We start from the raw sequence: 18,113 nt of genomic DNA, 5'->3' as shown, positions 1-18,113 counted from the left end.
CTGTCAAAAAGTTGGGGGCGAAGAGATGACACCACATTAACTGTAAGTGGTATCATCCACCTGGTTGTGCTGTATTTCATGGCTGGATGGACAGAAATACAAATCTCTTGACAGGCAAAACAGCTCTCTTATATGTACTGTATTTTATGTGTTTATTTAGGAGTTTCGCTGTAATAATGAAAAAAAATTATGCTTTGGCCTATAGCAGGAATTGATGGGGTAAGTGTACGTTTGTTAGAAAAATGAACCCTAAAACAGTTTAGTGACAGTATGCAGATGTACAAATTAAAAATAGTACCTTAGGGATCCCTTCCTTTACAGTCTGTTACTGGTGGCCTGCAAGTTCTTGTGTTTGTCTAAAAGGTCTCTGCACTCAACCCAAGAACTCCAGATAAGGCCTGCGAATAGACCTTTATGTCAGGCACTGTTTATAGATTCTGCCATAGGGGTGGGGCAGTGCATACAACTTGTTAGAATCGCACAGAAAATGTCCCTTTTTGTACACCCTAATTCAAGGGATCACATACAATAAAGTGCAGATTTCCTAATATAGTTTTACTGTAAAGTGACACTAAACGCAGGATCTAAATGTTAAAAATGCATTCTGGGTCCTTAACTATTAACATAAATGTAGCTTATCTGTGTAAAAGTGGGCTGTAGATCCTCAAATCATCTCTGAATTGGTGCTGACACTGTCCTTCTGCATGGTAGCTACCTTACTTCCCCATGGTTCCCTTAAAGAAATGTTTAAAAAGGGAAATTTTCCATGTGATTCTCACAATGTATGCCCTGCCCTGCCCCACCCCTATGCCAGAATCTATAAACAGTGCCTGACAACATGTAATGATTTCATTTTGAATACAGACGTGCATTAATCTTGGGTCTTTTATGTAAGCTGGGAGTTAAGTTTTAATTCCAAATAATGCATTCTCTCTGTTCCAGTTTAAGACAAAAAAAAAAAAATACCCCCGCACTGCAAGGGTTAATAAAAAACAAATTTCCTGGAGTTTTTCTTAAAAGCAGTCATAAAACACTTATACAAGAGATAAAATATCAGTATATGCCGATTCCACTAGGGCTGCAATAATGGTTATTTTCATAATCGATTAGTTGGCCGATTTTTTTAATTTTTTTCGATTAATCAAAATACAAAAATTAAATACCATCCTTAACATAAAATACACAAATGGAGTGTTACAAACACAAAGTTTACTTCAGAATAAAACTGCATGCATAATTTTTTGCAAGCGCATTGCACTGGAATGTACGACATTGCAGTATCGTGCGTTCCAGTGCAGGCGATCACACTGTGGGTGGGAGGTGCATTTGGGGTGCCACTGAAATGAATAGCACTGCAACGTAGCTCCCGCAGCAGAATTTGTCAGGCCGCAAGCATTGTATTGTAAGCACATGGCGCTTGAATAGCTTCAGCCAGGGAATTTCAGCTGCCAGTGGCAAGATTCCGCAGATGGCAGTTGAATGTAAGTACAGCAGGTAGCAGGCTGGTGCAATAGCCAGCCTGCTTTTGGCCATTTCAAATTGCAATAGCCAATAGCAGTCTGGCTATTGCAACTGCCCACTGCTTGCCGTGCCCTCCTCATCGCGTGGAGGAGAGATCTAGGGGATCCAACCAATGGATAATAAGAATAGTTGACAACTATTCTCATAATCGATTATTCGATTAGTTGGTTGCCATGCTGATTTTACTTTAAGTTATATTTTCATTTCTGGGAGATCATGCGTTAAATCATAAGTAATCATGAGATAAAATAATAGATGAAAACGAAATTATTTTATCCATCTTCGTAAACTGAAGTTTCTGTTTAGCGAAATACTTGGCTCTATAAATCTCCTAATTTTCTTTTGGGGTTTGCGTCTATAACATTAAATTGTTTATATAAGCAGACCTGCTCAGAAGAACAATGCACTCAAAAAGAAAACAGTTTGTCATCATTGATTTTAAGAATGACATAGCACCAAGAGCGTCAGGAAGATGAATTTTGGGGGTCTTTGAGGACATGTTGTGATTTTATAGTTTTAATTCTGGAGGGGGTAGAGAAGTAAGACTGATCCTAATGCTGAGAGAAGAGGCTGATAAAGTAAGATAAATTAGTCCATTTAAAGCAGGTGGAACAGTTTGGTGACGGGTACACTGACCAGCTGAAGTTACACGACTTCAGGCAAGATACAGCGTAAACCTTGCTTGTCATTCAGCATCCATAAAAATGGAAACAAGATCTGCTTCATCTGTTTTAATCTAGAACTCCAGCTTTTTGCATTGTTTAAAGTTTTGCTTTATTGTTATTGCTGAGAGATCTTCTTTAGACCCTAGGAAGAATATATCATGCTCTTCTCATTCTTGTCGGTTATTACATTTGTGAGGGGGGCAGACATTTTCAGATTCATCTCAGATTACATTCCCATATGCCTCTTTATAGACCACTGGCTTGGCCTCATCTGGAGTATGCGGTTCGGTTTTGGTCACTGATCCACAGAAAGGATGTCCTTGGGCTGGAGAGAGTCCAGAGAAGGGCAACTAAACTAGTTAAGGGGCTGGAGGACCAAAGCTATGAGACAAGGCTACTAAATTTGAACTTGTTCATGCTAGAAGTGAGGAGATTAAGATGGGACATGATTTTGATGTACAAAATGTTTAGTGGTGATGGCAACATCAGCAATAAACTGTTTACAGTAAACTCCATAACAAAGACTAGGAGCCATCACCTAAAGCTGGTGGAGAAAAGATTTAACCACAAGGGGCGTAGTGGCTTTTTTTTCAGTTCCTCAGAGTGCAGCTGAACTTCCACAACTTGCATATTTAGACTCCATTACTGTGTAATGTTATCATGGCAGCTTCTCCTCTTCTGAGCTACACAATGCCCTGCATGGTATAGGCTGGTTTTTGGCATCCTAGCTGTAATCGACAACACCAGCTTTCTTCATATGTAAGTGAAACTGGAGTGTCAGTCAGAGATCACTCCTGGCTATGCCCATAAGCACTCCCCCCATCTTTATTTCTGTGCATAGAAATAACAAGAAAAAGGAATAGTTCCAAGGAACAGCCACCTTAGTAACTAAAAAAAAATTAGTTACATTTGAAGGTTTCAAGTAGGGATGCACCGATACCGGATTTTCGGTATCGAGTACGAGTACCGATATTTTGCTTTTGGTACTCGCTAATACTAAGTACCGATACCGGTGCTCCTGTTGGCATGGTATCGAGGAAGGTATGGGAGCATTTAGATGAATAAGAGTACTCGCCCAAATACTGTCATCCGTGCATCCCTAGTTTAAAGTCTATTCATGTCTTGAGCAATGGAGCTTCCAACCCAAGAATTACAGTATCTAGAGATTCATTGTAGTAACTGCCGTTCTGGATTCTGGGAGATTGCCACGAACTATACCCAGCTTCACTGTTTTCAATTAAATCCCTTACCTTGTGCAGTTATGAAAGTTTGCATGCTTTCAATTGTAACTACTTAATTGATCTAAAATGGAAAATCGATAGAAGATTATAGAAATTCTCTTGAAGGCTATGGGAGTGTCACTGAGCAAAGTCAAACACGTTTTAAAGAAAATATTTTTTGAATTCAGGAGTTTATGTGCTATAAATCTAAGTTGGAACGTTTTTCAAGAGAATGAGTGTTGGATTGGGGGGGGGGGGGGGCTTTGTGAACGAATTTTGGTGATTTTGACCAAGCAGTCAAAGCTAGGGAGGCATTTGAGTGGAGTTGTATAAGATCATGCCATTATGACCTAGTAAGCATTTAACAATATGAATGCCTCTTTAAAGTAAACTTGTCAGTCATTTTACGAATGTAAAAGTCTTATAGCACATGGTGCCTGTTAATAACCTTTGTTAGACAGAAAAGCCTCTTCTGTGTTCTCCTCTTCTCATGTTTTTACTTTCGTCAGTGCCTGTTCAATGAAGGCACTAAGTCCTGTTCGCGGAAGAACTTTAAATGAAGCCCCTGTAATGAGAGCACCTGTTACAGCAGTATGGGTTCTTTAATGGTCAGGAGGTAGAAGGTGAAATGGTCAGGAGGTAGAAGGTGACCAGAGCTTAGGATTGAAAGTGTGGCTTAACTTGAAATGAGTGAAGTTGAGCTGCTAGCAAAGATAAATAAATCACTAAACTTGATATTGGTGTCTTCTGGCCAGCAAAAGTAAAATAGGTCTATATTTATATATTTAAATGTGTTTATATAAATTACACATTTTAAAATAAATATATTTAAAAGTAACAACAGCTTAAGTTTGAGCAGTGCGGATACAGTGGATATAAAAAGTCTATACACCTCTGTAAAAATGTCCAGGTTTTTGAGATGTAAAAAAAAAATCAGATCAAGATAAATCCCTGCAGAATTTTGACCTATAATCTGTGCAATTCAATTAAAAACAAACCAAAATTGTTTAGTGGGGGAAAAAATAATATGGCTGCATAAGCGTACACACCCTCTTATAATCAGGGATGTGGCTATGTTCAGAATTAACCAATCACATTCAAACTGATGTTAAATACCGTGTTTCCCTGAAAGTAAGACCTAGCGCTATCTTCAGGGATTTCTGTAATATAAGACCTATCCCGAAAAAAAGACCTAGTTCGGTGGTACATCTTATATTACAGAAATTCCTGAAGATAGCTCTAGGTCTTATTTTCGGGGTAGCTGCACATATATTTGAAATTTACATGTCAAGACCGGCCGCAGCTCCCTCCCTCCCACACGCCCGCACGCACGCACACATACCTGTCTGCCTCGGCTGCCGCTGAAAACTACATTTCTCAGCAGGCACAGCGCGGGTCGAAGTGAGGTCAGGGAACTTCTGACTGAAGGCTCCATGGACGGCATCAGAGCGGAGAGCTCCAGACAGCTGCAGCCAGGTAAGAATAAGACATCCCCCGAAAATAAGACATAGTGTCTTTTTTCGGGGAAACACGGTAGTAGTCAGTACGCACCTGCCATCAATTAAAGTAACTGTGATTAAGCCCATATAAAGTTCAGCTGTTCCAAAAGGGTTTTTTCACATTTACTCAGTTGCTTCATATGGCAAAAGCCATGGTCTGCCAAGAGCTTACAAAGCATGAAAAGGATCTCGTTTTTGGAAGGCATCGGTCAGAAGAAGGGTACAAAAAATTTCCAAGACATTAAATATTCCATAGATCAGAGTTTAACTTTTTGTCCGTAATTCCAAAAAGTCTGTTTGGCACAAAAACAACACTGCACATCACCAAAGGAACACCATACACACAGTGAAGCATGGTGGTGGCAACATTATGCTTTGGGGCTTTTTTTTCAATAGCTAGAACTGGGGCTTTAGTCAAGGTGGAAAGACAGTTCCAAATGTCAGTCAATTTTGGCACAAAATGTTCAGGCCTCTGCTAAAATGCTGAAGATTTCTTCATGACAACAACCCAAAGCATACCTTCATATCAGCAAAAGAATGGCTTTCACCAGAAGAAGAGCCAGAGTCAGGAACCAGAAGATCCATCAGCCGTAACCTGGGTCATACACAGAGTACAGGAACTGCCGAGCACTTGGTAGACCAGAACAAACGCAAGGGCGGAGACTAAATGGTCAAGGTGAAGGTTAAATAGTGAACTGGTGCTTGCATCATCACTCTGAAACAGGACTCTTGCCAGTAGCAGAGTGATAATGTTTGCAGGTTTGGACACAAGAGGCACCAAAGAGGAACATCAGTGTCAGAAACACTACAACCATACTGCAAGCAACTGGACAAGGAAGGGTAAGAAACCCTGACAACAATCTGATAGATTTGGAGTGCTTTTGCAAAGAAGAGTGGGCAAAGATTCCCAAGGCAAGTTGTGCCATGCTCATAGACTCCTACCCCAAAAAACTGAATACTGTCATAAAATTAAAAGGTGCTTCAACAAAGTATTAGTTTATGGGTGTGCATATTTATTCAATCACATTAAGCTTTTCATTTTTCCCCCCTCCCTTTAAAGATTTCAGTCTGTTTTATTTGGATTGCACAGATTATATGTCACAATAAAGGTGGAAACAATTCTGAAGTGATTTATCTTGGTCTGGTTTTTCTTATTTTACATCTCAAAAACCTGGCATTTTTACAGGGGTATGCAGACTTTTGCATACTTTGTATTTCCACTGTATATGTGGAAACCACACTCCACATCTCTGCAAGTATGGTCCAATTAACACTACCTATATAGAATATGCAGGGAGCAAAGCCTGCCTGGAGGATATCCCAGTAACAACCAAGAAATCCAAATTCTCCAATTTGGTTGTCAAAATCTTTTTATGTATGTGTATGTTTCCCCTCTCTGCATGCTGCTCTGATTTCATTTTTTTCCACTCTGTTTCAGAAAGAAGAAATTGTAGATGAGGCACAAGAGAAACAGTCTCTCCGGAAGTTGCGTTTCTTGCAGTTTGCTTCATTGGAGTACGATGGAGAGTATTACATGACCCCAAGGGATTTTCTTTTTTCTGTCATGTTTGAGAATGTTCAACGTAAGTTACATTACACAGTAAACTGAAATTAAAATAGTTTCTTGTAAAATAAAAAATAATAAAAAAAAACAAAACACTTTTTTACTATGTAGTACCAGTTTTTAAAACTGCTTACAATGTATGTATAACCATTTTGTTTAGGGGAAGGAGTCCTGCAATGTCTTGCCTTGACACAGCTTTCACTTAAGAGTTGCACATTTGTCTAAGTGGATTCATTTGGAAAAATGCATCAATCCTGGGTGAAAGTTATATGAATCTTGTGTGAAAACGTTTATTAATAGACATGTTCATGTTCTATAGCAGCCCCATGGGGTTGCTTTTCATACTTTTTATAGTTATCTTCTTATACTTTCATTTTTATTTAACTTTTTGACTAAAAAAAGTTTAGTAAAGATAAAATAGTAACATACAGCTCGGGAGATATCACAAAAGAGTGATTCTTATTTGCAGATTGTCTCCTTTACTCCACATCAGAATAGAGGTGAAAATCGTTCCTAGTTCTCCCAAGCAGAGGATGGATTTATGGATGCCACAGAGCAACGGCACCCCCTCTTTCCTTCCCTCATATCCCCTGCCTCCTCTTTTCATTCAACATATTGACTATGCATAGAATATGTAGGTTACAGCAAGTCAAAAGCTTCATCATATTGTATTATGAAGATCACAGTCATATTATAGGCAACCTACTTCTGTGTTACGATTAAATGTACACTGATTAGATGCTAATAAGGGATCTATTTGTATTTCTATCTGTCCAGTCTTAAGATTTTCACAGCTTTGTCACATAGCCTGGTGGATGACACCACACTCTTTGTTGCAAAAATTAATACACTTACTGCTGACACCCCAAAAACAACACCCTGTCCCACCCCCCGGCCATCAAGACTGTTCATTGTTGGGGCATTTGCGTGCAGTTTACCAGATTAGCTCATACTACTGTCCCTCCCTCTCCCAGTCCCAGGGCCTGCAATCAAGTCAAATGTAGGTTCTTGAACTAGTTCATTGCAAAAGAAGAAGCAAGTAAAATAGTTAAAGATGTATTGCTGTATTGATCTGTATGTTCTGTACCTGCCCAATCAGTCCGGTGGATTAGAATGTTGTGAAAAGATCTTTCGGTGGTTGGATTGTGCCTGCACATCTGACTGCCATTGAATGCCTGCAGGTACCTTTATTATCAGGTTGGGCGGCTTGGAGCATTCACCTGCAGCAAGGCTATTTGTAGAGCAATGTTTAAACTCCATTCTCTAAACAAAATTTTTCCATGTTTTTTTGTTCAGTAATCACTGTGTGAAGTTAAATGTTGGCATTAATTGAAGGAATTTCCCTGAGCACATTTTCTTACACATTTGATTTATTTGTTTTTTTTCCCGTGCATGCATTGTACTGGAGATGTTTTTCACATAACTCATACAGTAAAAACACCAAAGCATGATTACATTAACTGCGTCTCTATGACGTAAAGAGTAATACATGTAAGTACTCTGGTAGGAATAATAAACCTAAAGCCTGTCAGTTTTACAAGTTTATTGTATGTACATCATGTTTATTTGCATGTGGATCTTTTGCTTTTTTTTTCGCGTGACTGACCCTTTATGACCAAGGACATTTTATGCCTTTGTGCCAAGAGTTGAAGATCTCTGTGGTACAAAATGAAGTGTGCATAGGGAGCCAGAAGCTGGAAAAAGATATGCTAGGTCACAACTTTCATTATTTTTAACTCTGCAAGCAAGGGATGTGGTGTTGGGTGTAGTTTAGGTGACCTCTTTTCACGGTTTGTTTTATTAAAGAACTCCAATGTCTAGGGAAAAAAAAGTTACTCACCTGAAGCTCCGAGTTGGCTTCTTTTTAGACCAGTCCTTCTATCATCTCTCCCCCTCCTCTGCAATAGTCTAAAGCCCCGTAAATCATTAGCGTCTTTATTATTATTATACAGGATTTATATAGCGCAGTTTACATGGTGTATAGATGTGAGGACGCTGAAGAAGATTCCAATGCTGCAGGGAGGAGGAGAGAGGCTGGAGGGAGCGCTGTGACAGCTGGCTGGCTTGGAGTTTCAGTTGAGTCTAATTTTGTTATTTTAGCACCTAGACAAAAACAAGCACTTAACCCTTGCAGTTTATACATTACGTACCTGCTCTACTGTGTAGTATATGTGGCAAGACAACTTGAGCCAAGCCCGTAGTTTGACTATTACTGTTAAGAGACAGTGATGCTTTACAGCTGGCACAAATGTATAAATGTATTAGTTACTGAACTATTAACTGTCACAGACCAGCTCTTTAGCAGTGGCAGTGATTTGTTATAGCTATGGAATGTTTTGTGTTGATAGCAGAATAGGTTGGTGTGGAGCATCAGGTGGATCCAAGGTGGGTCAATAATAGAAAAAACATAAACAGCGCTCTCGGATGGAAAAAAGTTAACCTACAGACATGTATGCAGCCCTGGGAAACAGGAGGAGAACCTGTGAGTGCAGATAATCAAAAGAACAAAAGAGGGCGCAAAAACACTGGCTGGCTAAAGAAGATATAACGGAAACTCAAGGTGATGGCCCTTACGCGTGAATCCCGGGATCCGGAGATGGGCGGCCAAACTGGAGGATCGGGACACTCGTGATGTGTGTCCGACTCTGGCTGGTGTGCTGCTCAGGGAGGTACATCCATGGGAGGTTGTGAGCAAGAAGAGGGGACTTCGTCCGTTGTGCCGTTGGAGAAATGCAGGCTATGTGCGGTGTAGAGGAGAACCAGGGATCCCCCTGTGGTGTTGGCAATGTACCTCGAAACGCGTCGCTATTTTCCTCCGTGATATCAAGCTTGGATAGATCGGCTCCGTTCTACCCGAGCTTGATAAAGAGGTAGTACCTCACCGAGACCTGTTCATTAATTGTTGGAACTGGTGTTGTATAGTTAATCCAGTTTCTAGGATAAACCTCCTTTCAGTTCATATGTGAAGAATTCTCTGCATTGAATGCTGGTCTGTGGAGGTTCCCTGCAAGAAGTGATTGAAAGGATGTTCCCCAATAAGAAGCTAAGTGCCCCTGCAAGAAAGTCTAGCATTTTGGAAATGTATGGTTCCTTTTGTCTCTCTCAGTCCCTTGGCTCCAAGTTTAAGCCAGGCATTCTATTTCACAGAACGACCTGGTCCGCCAAACTCTTTAGTTCTGGGACCAAACCCTCCTTGCAGTAAGGGGGGTGACCCCACTTGCAAAGTGGGGGGGATGCACATCTGGTTCTGTCAAGTTCAGGACCTCTATATCTAGAGTGTCATGTCCAGAGTATACAAACTGGAGTGTTGGACTCTACCCTTTTCCCACTTCATGCCTTTCCTGCAGAAGTGGACAGACCTTTATGCTGCTTTTGCTCAGCTAGGGTTGCAGTGAGTCATCGCCCCTGTTCTGCTGTGGCAGAAGCTATGGGGTTTCTACTTGAAACTGTTTACATTCTTCAAACCAAATGGAAGCCTTTGCCCCATCCTGAACCTGAAGTGCCTCAATTGGTTCTTTTGGGTTCAAAAATTCAGTATGGAATTGATCAGGTCAGTGGTAGTCACTTCAACATGGGGACATCTTGGCCTCAGTGGACATCAAGGATTCACATTTAAATTTCCCCACCCCTCCAGCGTTTTCTACACTTTGCTGTTGGCTTCTCAACACTTTCAGTTTATTTTTCCTTTTGGCCTGTACATATCACGTTTGGTTTGCACCAAGGTGCTAGTCCTTGTCCTGGCTTTGCTTCACTCTTAGAAACCACTTCTTTGGGTGCCCAGACAATCTTCTGAAAGTATGCCCTGAGGACATTGGCCATATCCTGTTGGCCAATGTCCTGAGCGCAGTATAAACTCTGCTTAGGCCCAGTTGAATCTTCAGTTTTCAGAAATCCACCCTAGAGCCAACCCATCAGTTGGGGTACCTGGGTCTGGTCTTGGACTTGGTCCTGTCCAGGGTCTTTCTTCTTTAGGAAAAGCTGAGGTCTCTTCGCTCCAAGAGCTACTCCTCTATTCGAATTCTTCATAAGGGTTCTTTTGTCTGATGGTGATCTCTGTCAAGGTTTCTTTTTTTTTTTTAAGATGATTTTTATTAATTTGCAATAAACGCAATACAAAAATACTTTAAAGAACACTAACTGACAAAATGAAAGTCACAAGCAACATTGTCTCATATACAGAGAGTAGTAAAACTCAAATGAAAAGGGCAATGTCACAGGTATAGCACACATATCAGTTGAGTAGCAAACCATTATAGGATAAAGTCTGCACTGTCAAGATATTCAGGGCAAATCAACAATCGTATTGGTAGACGCTAGCCATAAACCGCATATATGATCAAAGAGCTGCGGGTTACCGATCTGTTCATCTGTTCATATGTTATCTTATACAAAGGAAGAGATTGATCTATTAAACGTTTCCAGCAACTCGGGGAAGGAGCCTCTGTACTACTTCATTGCAAAAGAATGGCCTTTTTTGCGTAAAAAAAGAGAATATGAAGAAGTCGCGCAACCCCAGAATCTAAACTCCCCAAATAAACCAAAAAAGGCAAAATGACGGGTTTCACACATTTAGGAGGCCAAGATTCGTCTCCAGAAAACAGTCCCTTCTGACCAAAAGGCATGTATGAAGGACAATACCAAAATGAGTGGAAACCCTCTGCCCTCTCTGCAGAGTGTTTAAAACAGCAAGAAGAGGAGCGGAGGCCTATACTATATATGAGGATTCAAAAGAGGTAAGAATGGCCGCTCGACATACCTGTTAAAAAAAAAAGAATGGCCGCTCGGGTCACAGTGCTGGCATTTCCTTTGTCAGTGACCAACCGTCTACCACCACCACCAGCTGGGACGCCAAAAAGTACAAGTGAAGGTTGGGAAAACGAGTGAGCAAGCTGCAATACTTCCAGAGCCACTCTCCGACTACATCCTTGCCATACAAAAGATACGCAGATATAGTTGATTTTATGGAAGTATGATTGTGGAATGTAGCAAGGTGAGTTGGCCAGGACATAAAGAAACTTCAGCAGAAAGATCCTTTTAATAGTGTTTACTCTGCCCATAAGGCATGTCCACCACTATCTTGTTTTCCTCTGTAAGGAGTCAATAACTGGAAGCAAATTGTCTATATAGGAAGGGAGAGGCAACTGAACCTGGACCCCTAAATATTTAAATGTCTACCACTTTCAGTTTAGACACAGGATTAATATTACCCGCTGTAATAGATTCCAAAGGAAAACGAATAGATTTGTCTGATTTGACCTAGAAGCCAAAGTAATCAAATGTTTTGTTGGTGTAAAGTGATATAAGATGATAGGGAAATTGAAGGCTACTAAATAATCAGTGAATATTCATTCTAGTAGAACGTCCTGGCTTAAACCCCGCTTTGTCATTATTGAGGAGTGAGGAGACATAATTATTAATACAAGGATCTTGGCCAATATTTTGGCATCCACATTTATGAGCGATATAGGGCAATAGGAATCGCATCTAGTAGGGTGCTTACCCGGCTTCAAAATTAGTATTATAAGAGCTCCACACATAGACGATGCAAGAATTCCCACGTCAAATGCCTTGCTGTACATATTTAACAGATGAGAACTCAGGAGGTCCCCTATATAATCCCGCGGTCTTCTTATTAGGAAATTGGGAGACTGCATACTCCACCACCTCCAACATAAGTGGTAAATCCAGTTCATCCTTCGCTTGAGGGGTGAGGCAAGGAAGGGAAACCTGAAATAGATAAGCCCCAAGGTCTGACTGTATAAGTGGCTCTGGAGGTATATAGGTTCTCATAGAATGACAAAAAAGCCCCTGCAATGTCCTGCAGAGTGGTGAAAATTTTGACCTGGAAAAGTAATAATACCGGAAATTGCCACAGTCGAATTCCCACCTTATTCCCGAATTTAAATAGCTTTTGTTGAGTGTACAACATTTTCTTTTCTGTGCCCTTCAGGAGGAACAGCTCATACCCCCTTTTTTTTCTCTCCATCCAATATCTATAAGTAGTGGTAGAAGGCCGCTTCATCCGAGCCCACAGCCTGTTCAAAAGGCCAAGCTGAATCTTCCCTGTTCTTATGAATGGCACCCTTGGTTTCTCTAAAAGCACCCTGAAGTGTAGGCTTAAAGGCCTCCCACTTGAGGAAAGAGGAGGGAGTAACAGCATTATCATTCCAGTAATGAACTATGGCCTGTGAGCAAGCATCCGCAATCAAGTGGTCCAGCAACCACGGGGAGTTAATTCTCCAAAGAAGGGAAGGAACTAGGGATGCACCGATACCGTTTCTTCTGCACCAATATTTATCTTTCCGGTACTTCTGCTAGCATGGAGCCAGCTTCCCAGGCAATCAGGAATGCATGTCGTTATCTGCCGCCCAGCTTCTTTATTGCCTGGGAAGCTGGCTCCATGCTGTTTGGCCGGCTTGATGCTGATTGTCGTGTCATTACCCGCCGTCCAGCTTCCTGATTGCCCGGGAAGCTGGCTCCATGTTCCCTCGCGGTACTGCCAATCAGAGGAAATCTCCCTCTGACCAGAAGTACTGGTATCAGGTGTAAGTATCGGAGCATTTGGGCGAGCATGAGTACTCACCCCCAGGAATAGTAAGAATAGATAGCGTTAAACAACCTGGCTATCCAGTGCTTTTTAAGGTCAAGAACCTTAGATCCCACCAAGTTCGTCTCTTGGAGACAAACCACATGATGGTTTTTATATTTAAAGAGGCAGTAAAAAACCAAGGGCCGCTTAAATTTTGAGTTCAGCCCTCTTTCCAGGAAAGAAACCGATACACCATGAGTTTAAACTAGGGATGCACAGATGCTTTTCGAGTACCAGTGCAGATACTTGGCATTTTCATGAGCACTACCAGGGTTGCAGCTGGGACCTGGCTCTGGCCCTCCACCACTGCCCTGAAATCATTAGTCTGTATTGTTTTAGAAAAACTGTCACATGACAATAAACAAAAATGTATCAGTACTCGTACTCGCAAAACTGGTATCTGTGCATCAATTTATTTATATGTATAAAAACAAAATTGTACATTAAAACAGAGATGTACAAATCCCAGGAGCTCCGTGTGCTCCTTACAAATGACAGCTGCCTCCTAACTTTTGAATTTTTCTCTAGTCTAGTCTTGGAGCTCAAAAGTATCGGTACTTGTACCGAGTACTGTTTTGGTATCTGTGCAACCCTAATTTAAACACACAATGGAGGTAGGGACACAGTACAAATACCCAAAAACATTGACCACAGAAACTAATATGAGACAAACCGTGATCCAGGTGCCCTGGCTTGAAAAAGAAGTGATTTACTTCGAAACGCGTAGCCTCGTTTGTGACACACCCAGCTTCCACCCGACTCATGCCCGTGTGTTCCGCCAGCCTGCAACAACTACCAGGCACCTGGATCACGACCGCAGCATCGCGGTATTACAGCCTCTTGTGTCCCTCTCTCTCTCCCCCCCCCTCCGCCTCGATCGTTACTCATACAGCTTCTACCTGACCCGTGCCCGGGAGTTCCGCCAGCACCTAGAATCGAGAGCCCCACTTCAGCCTGCCATCACCGCCAGACACCTAGATCACTGCCGCAGCATCGCGGATCTACGAGCCGCCTGTGTCCCTTCTCGGCCGTCGCACACACTTATGTGACACCACCGGCCCCCTACGCCGCACACCATTAGGTCTGCTATCTCCGTCTCCTACCTCTTTCACAGACACAGTGTGACATCACCGACATCCACCTCATCGCAGAGACCGTCGGCCTCATTACCGCCACAGCCCGCCCCCCTCCCCCTGTCGGCTATCTCCTAGTCACAGTGTGACACCACCAGGGAAGACCATCGGATTCATCCCCCTAGGACATAACCGTCAACTAACCCCCCTCTTTGACCAACAAGTGAAGAATACACCGCCTCCACCTCCTCGTCACCCTCGATCAACAGAACAACAGGCAAGTAAAGAAGAACGCACCACCTCGGCTTCCTCGCTATCTTCAATCAACAGGACAACAGACGTTCAATATCCCAGCAAACAACGCATGACAAGTAAAGAACACACCGCCACCACCTCGAGTATGCATGACATTTACATGCATGACAAGTAAAGAACACACCGCCACCACCTCGACCTCCTCGCTATCTTCAATCAACAGGACAACAGACGACTGACATCCCACCAAACAACGCAAAGCAAGTACAAGAATACACCGCCACCGCCTCGGATTCCTCGTCATCTTCAATCAACAGGACAACAGACGACAGACATCCCAGCAAACAACGCAAGGCAAGTAAGGTAAAGAACACACCACCACCACCTCGGCTTCCTCGCTACCTTCAATCAACAGGACGACAGACATCCCACCAAACAACGCAAAGCAAGTAAAGAAGAACATACCGCCACCACCTCGGCTTCCTCGTCATCTTCAATCAACAGGACAACAGACGACAGACATCCCACCAAACAACGCAAGGCAAGTTAAGAACACACAGCCACCGCCTCGGCATCCACACTATCTTCAATCAACAGGACCACAGACGACAGACATCCCACCAAACAACGGGCCACAGCAAAGATCATTGGGAACACCGAAACCACCCACCTCCACTCCTCGCCGATGATATCGCAACACTCCTTACCTAAGGGTAAGTTACTACATTTGTTTTGAGTTATTTTTCACACAAATTTACTCATCTCCATATCACACATTTATGTTTTCTGGGTCATTCTGGAGAAATTGGATCCACCACTGAAGGTCGGGAATCACAACTTGCCCTCCATTTTCCCAGCCCTCACTTCCCATAACATCACCCTGCTCTCCCACTTGGTTTGCAGCGCTTCTCCCTCCCTGTTTCTGTTTGACTCATCTAGCTTAGAGAGCTCTCTCTTAAAGGAGAACTATGGGGTCAGTGTTTTTCCCCATAGTTCTCCTTAGGGTAACAGGAGAACACAAACTAGCATCCTTTCTCATTGTCACAGGTCGGCTTAGAACTATGAGGTGAGTGGAAATCACTTATCTCATAGTTCTCCTTTTAAGCACAGCTGTATCTCTAGTAAGGGGATACACAGTATCCTCTAGGTTGCTGATTCTGCCTTCAGTCTCTGTTACCCACTCTCCAAGCCCCTGCATATCATGTTTCAGTAGAGATAAATTCACATATACATCTTCAATGCGTAAAGCCAAGTATGTTTTACAATCACGTATAGCTTCCATAACTTGTGCCAAAGTGGGTTCTGCTGTGGTTAATTTACCATCCAGCTCCCGTTCCCCCTCCACTGCATGAGAAGTGTCTGGTCCAGTATTATCCATAGAGGTGGCCTAGATATGTTGGGGAAATACCGGTGGAGCCCCACGTGCAGACCCCCTTTGTCCCCCTGTTCCCTCCACCCCATCCACCTTACTGAGATCTGTGGAGTGAGAATCCCAGTCTTCCTGCTGTCGAGATGGGGAGACAGAAGAGGAGGACCTGCCACTTGGCTGCCGGTGGTACTTCCTGATGCTACTGTATCAACAACTAAAGTATTAAATGACATGATAAATGTTTTAGACCAACAGAACACACCACTGGTTATAAGGCACAACAGAGGTTTGTTATGTCTAATGCCTCTCTCACCTCTATTCTCCAGTCTATTATGTTTGATCTGCTGTGAGAGTTTGTAAATTTGCAACTGCACTGTGCTCTTTGGTGCAATATCATCTTTGCTTTATGTTGAATAACATCATGGAATGCATTACACTGAAAATAATTTTTCTGACAGACTGAAAACATTGTGTAGTGTGTCTCTCCTTATCCTTAATCTGGTGCACCCATGTTTGTTTGAAAAGGAAAGAGGAAAGAAAGCACATTCATTGGCATTCCACATTTCTGTTTACTATAATAAAAATCCATTGCATTCCAAATACATTCTTGATAAAATATGTTTTATTGTTTCCAATCTGTTGACTTTCGCTTTTCCTGTTGAATTTCTGGGTACCTGATTAGCTGTAGAACAAAAAGGATGAGGAAATCCGTAGCCTGACTAACTATGGAACAAACAGTGCTGATAACAAGTTTAGTTGTAGGGTAGCTGAACCAATTGTATTATATGTCATTGTCAAACTATTGCTCTGCTTTGTACAGCCTTGGCTATGAATTTATAACTGATCCCCTTTATATCTGTTCAGCTTATTCATTTTCAAAGACCTGAGACTTGATTTTGATGCCATGGCATCCCCAAGTGTTTGAGATTTGTAGAGGATATTGGTACCCACATTGGACAATAGTTGTGCTGCATGCACCAGGGCCCCTCCATCTTTTTTTTTTAACAAAAAAGTTAGTTCTTTTCTCAGGGCTGCATATTACAAGGGACTTCATGGATACATCATACATGTTAGATGATTATTCACAATGAAATCCCTTGACGTTGGAACTCTGATGACACAATCAGAAGCAAAAGCGATATCCCAATCTGTTGATCAGTTGTTTGAGGCCTTTGTTTAAGTTGGAAGGTGGCCAACTGTTATACAGTATGTCAGAGCCATCAGAATGTTTTAGCTTACAAGTCCTCAGTGAAATAAATTCCCGACCACTCCTGTGAGCATTTTGCAATCAGTGATGGATTGTGTTCTACCTCTAGAGATAAGCCTATATGTCTGGATTAGACATAACCACACTTCAGATACTAACGAGACACTAAAACCTATGTCTCTGGCACTTGCATGTTTACTGATCTTGAACCTGCCTTCCACCAGCTTCACCTTTGTGACATTCCCTAGCACCCTCCTTCCTCACACAGCAGCCTTTTATTGCTGATTTTCTGTCTGATACACAAAAGAGAAATTGGTAGACTGCTGATGCTTCAATCAACTGAATCACACCTGCAAAGCTATTTACTACCCCTGTGATAACCTAGAAAAATATTTACAGTTCTATCAGTTGAACTGGATGAGCTTGATAATAAGCTCTCGGGCCCATTCCCTCTATATTGACTTGGCAAACAAAGGGGGAAGGTCTCTGAATGCTTTTGATCATTATGAATCTTGTAAGGACAAAGATATTGCACTTTGGCCTCCTTTTTTTTTTTCTTACAGAAGTTCCCTGTGTAAGTAATTTGTTTCTTAGAATTCACCTTGGCAGGGTGTAAAATTGCGTAAACTGCTTTAAAGAGTTAGCAAGAAGTGATCATTTATGTTTGGGGACTGGTGGGATAAGCTAATGTTTGGCTTTTTATGTAACAGTACCTCAAGGGCTGGAATCTTCTTGACATAGTTCCTGGCTGTATGATAGTTGAAATTCGCCTTGATTGTTCTTGGTGTGGCAGTTTTGGTGCCAGAAATTTTGGCAAATGTATTTTTACACATGTGTTTCAGTTATCTCACCCACAAATTACTTAATCAAATGTGAAATAATTAATCACAATAGAAAAAGTAGATTAAGTAGTCACTTATTAAACTATGTATATGTTTTAATACAGCTGTTTTCTGCAGCAAAGCTTCAATTTAAAAACCATCAGGGAGAGTGGGAACTCCCTAATTTGTATAACAGTTGTACATGACTTTGAACAGCCTCAAACAGGCAGACATGTTGTAAGATTGGACCCAAATAGCTTAGCACAGGGCTGGAGAAGAGGGTAACATGGGCATACAAAGAGTTTTAGGGGAGATTATATATATATATAT

The 18,113-nt window shown here is 41.8% G+C and overlaps 1 protein-coding gene across 1 annotated transcript in view; it reads left to right on the top strand.

The window, feature by feature from the left end:
* MICU2 (mitochondrial calcium uptake 2) overlaps positions 1–18,113 on the top strand; it is a 280,638-nt gene that overhangs the window by 118,468 nt on the left and 144,057 nt on the right. The window contains exon 2 of the mRNA XM_018564948.1: positions 6,344–6,488. Coding sequence (XP_018420450.1) covers positions 6,344–6,488 — 145 coding nt within the window. The remainder of the gene's footprint in view (positions 1–6,343; positions 6,489–18,113) is intronic.

This window comes from Nanorana parkeri, unplaced genomic scaffold (assembly GCF_000935625.1).
Source record: "Nanorana parkeri isolate BGI_ZX_2015 unplaced genomic scaffold, ASM93562v1 scaffold799, whole genome shotgun sequence".
In the NCBI taxonomy this organism is placed as follows: Eukaryota; Metazoa; Chordata; class Amphibia; order Anura; family Dicroglossidae; genus Nanorana; species Nanorana parkeri.
Note: the sequence above shows the minus strand (reverse complement) of the source record. Positions and strands in the feature narration are given on the sequence as shown.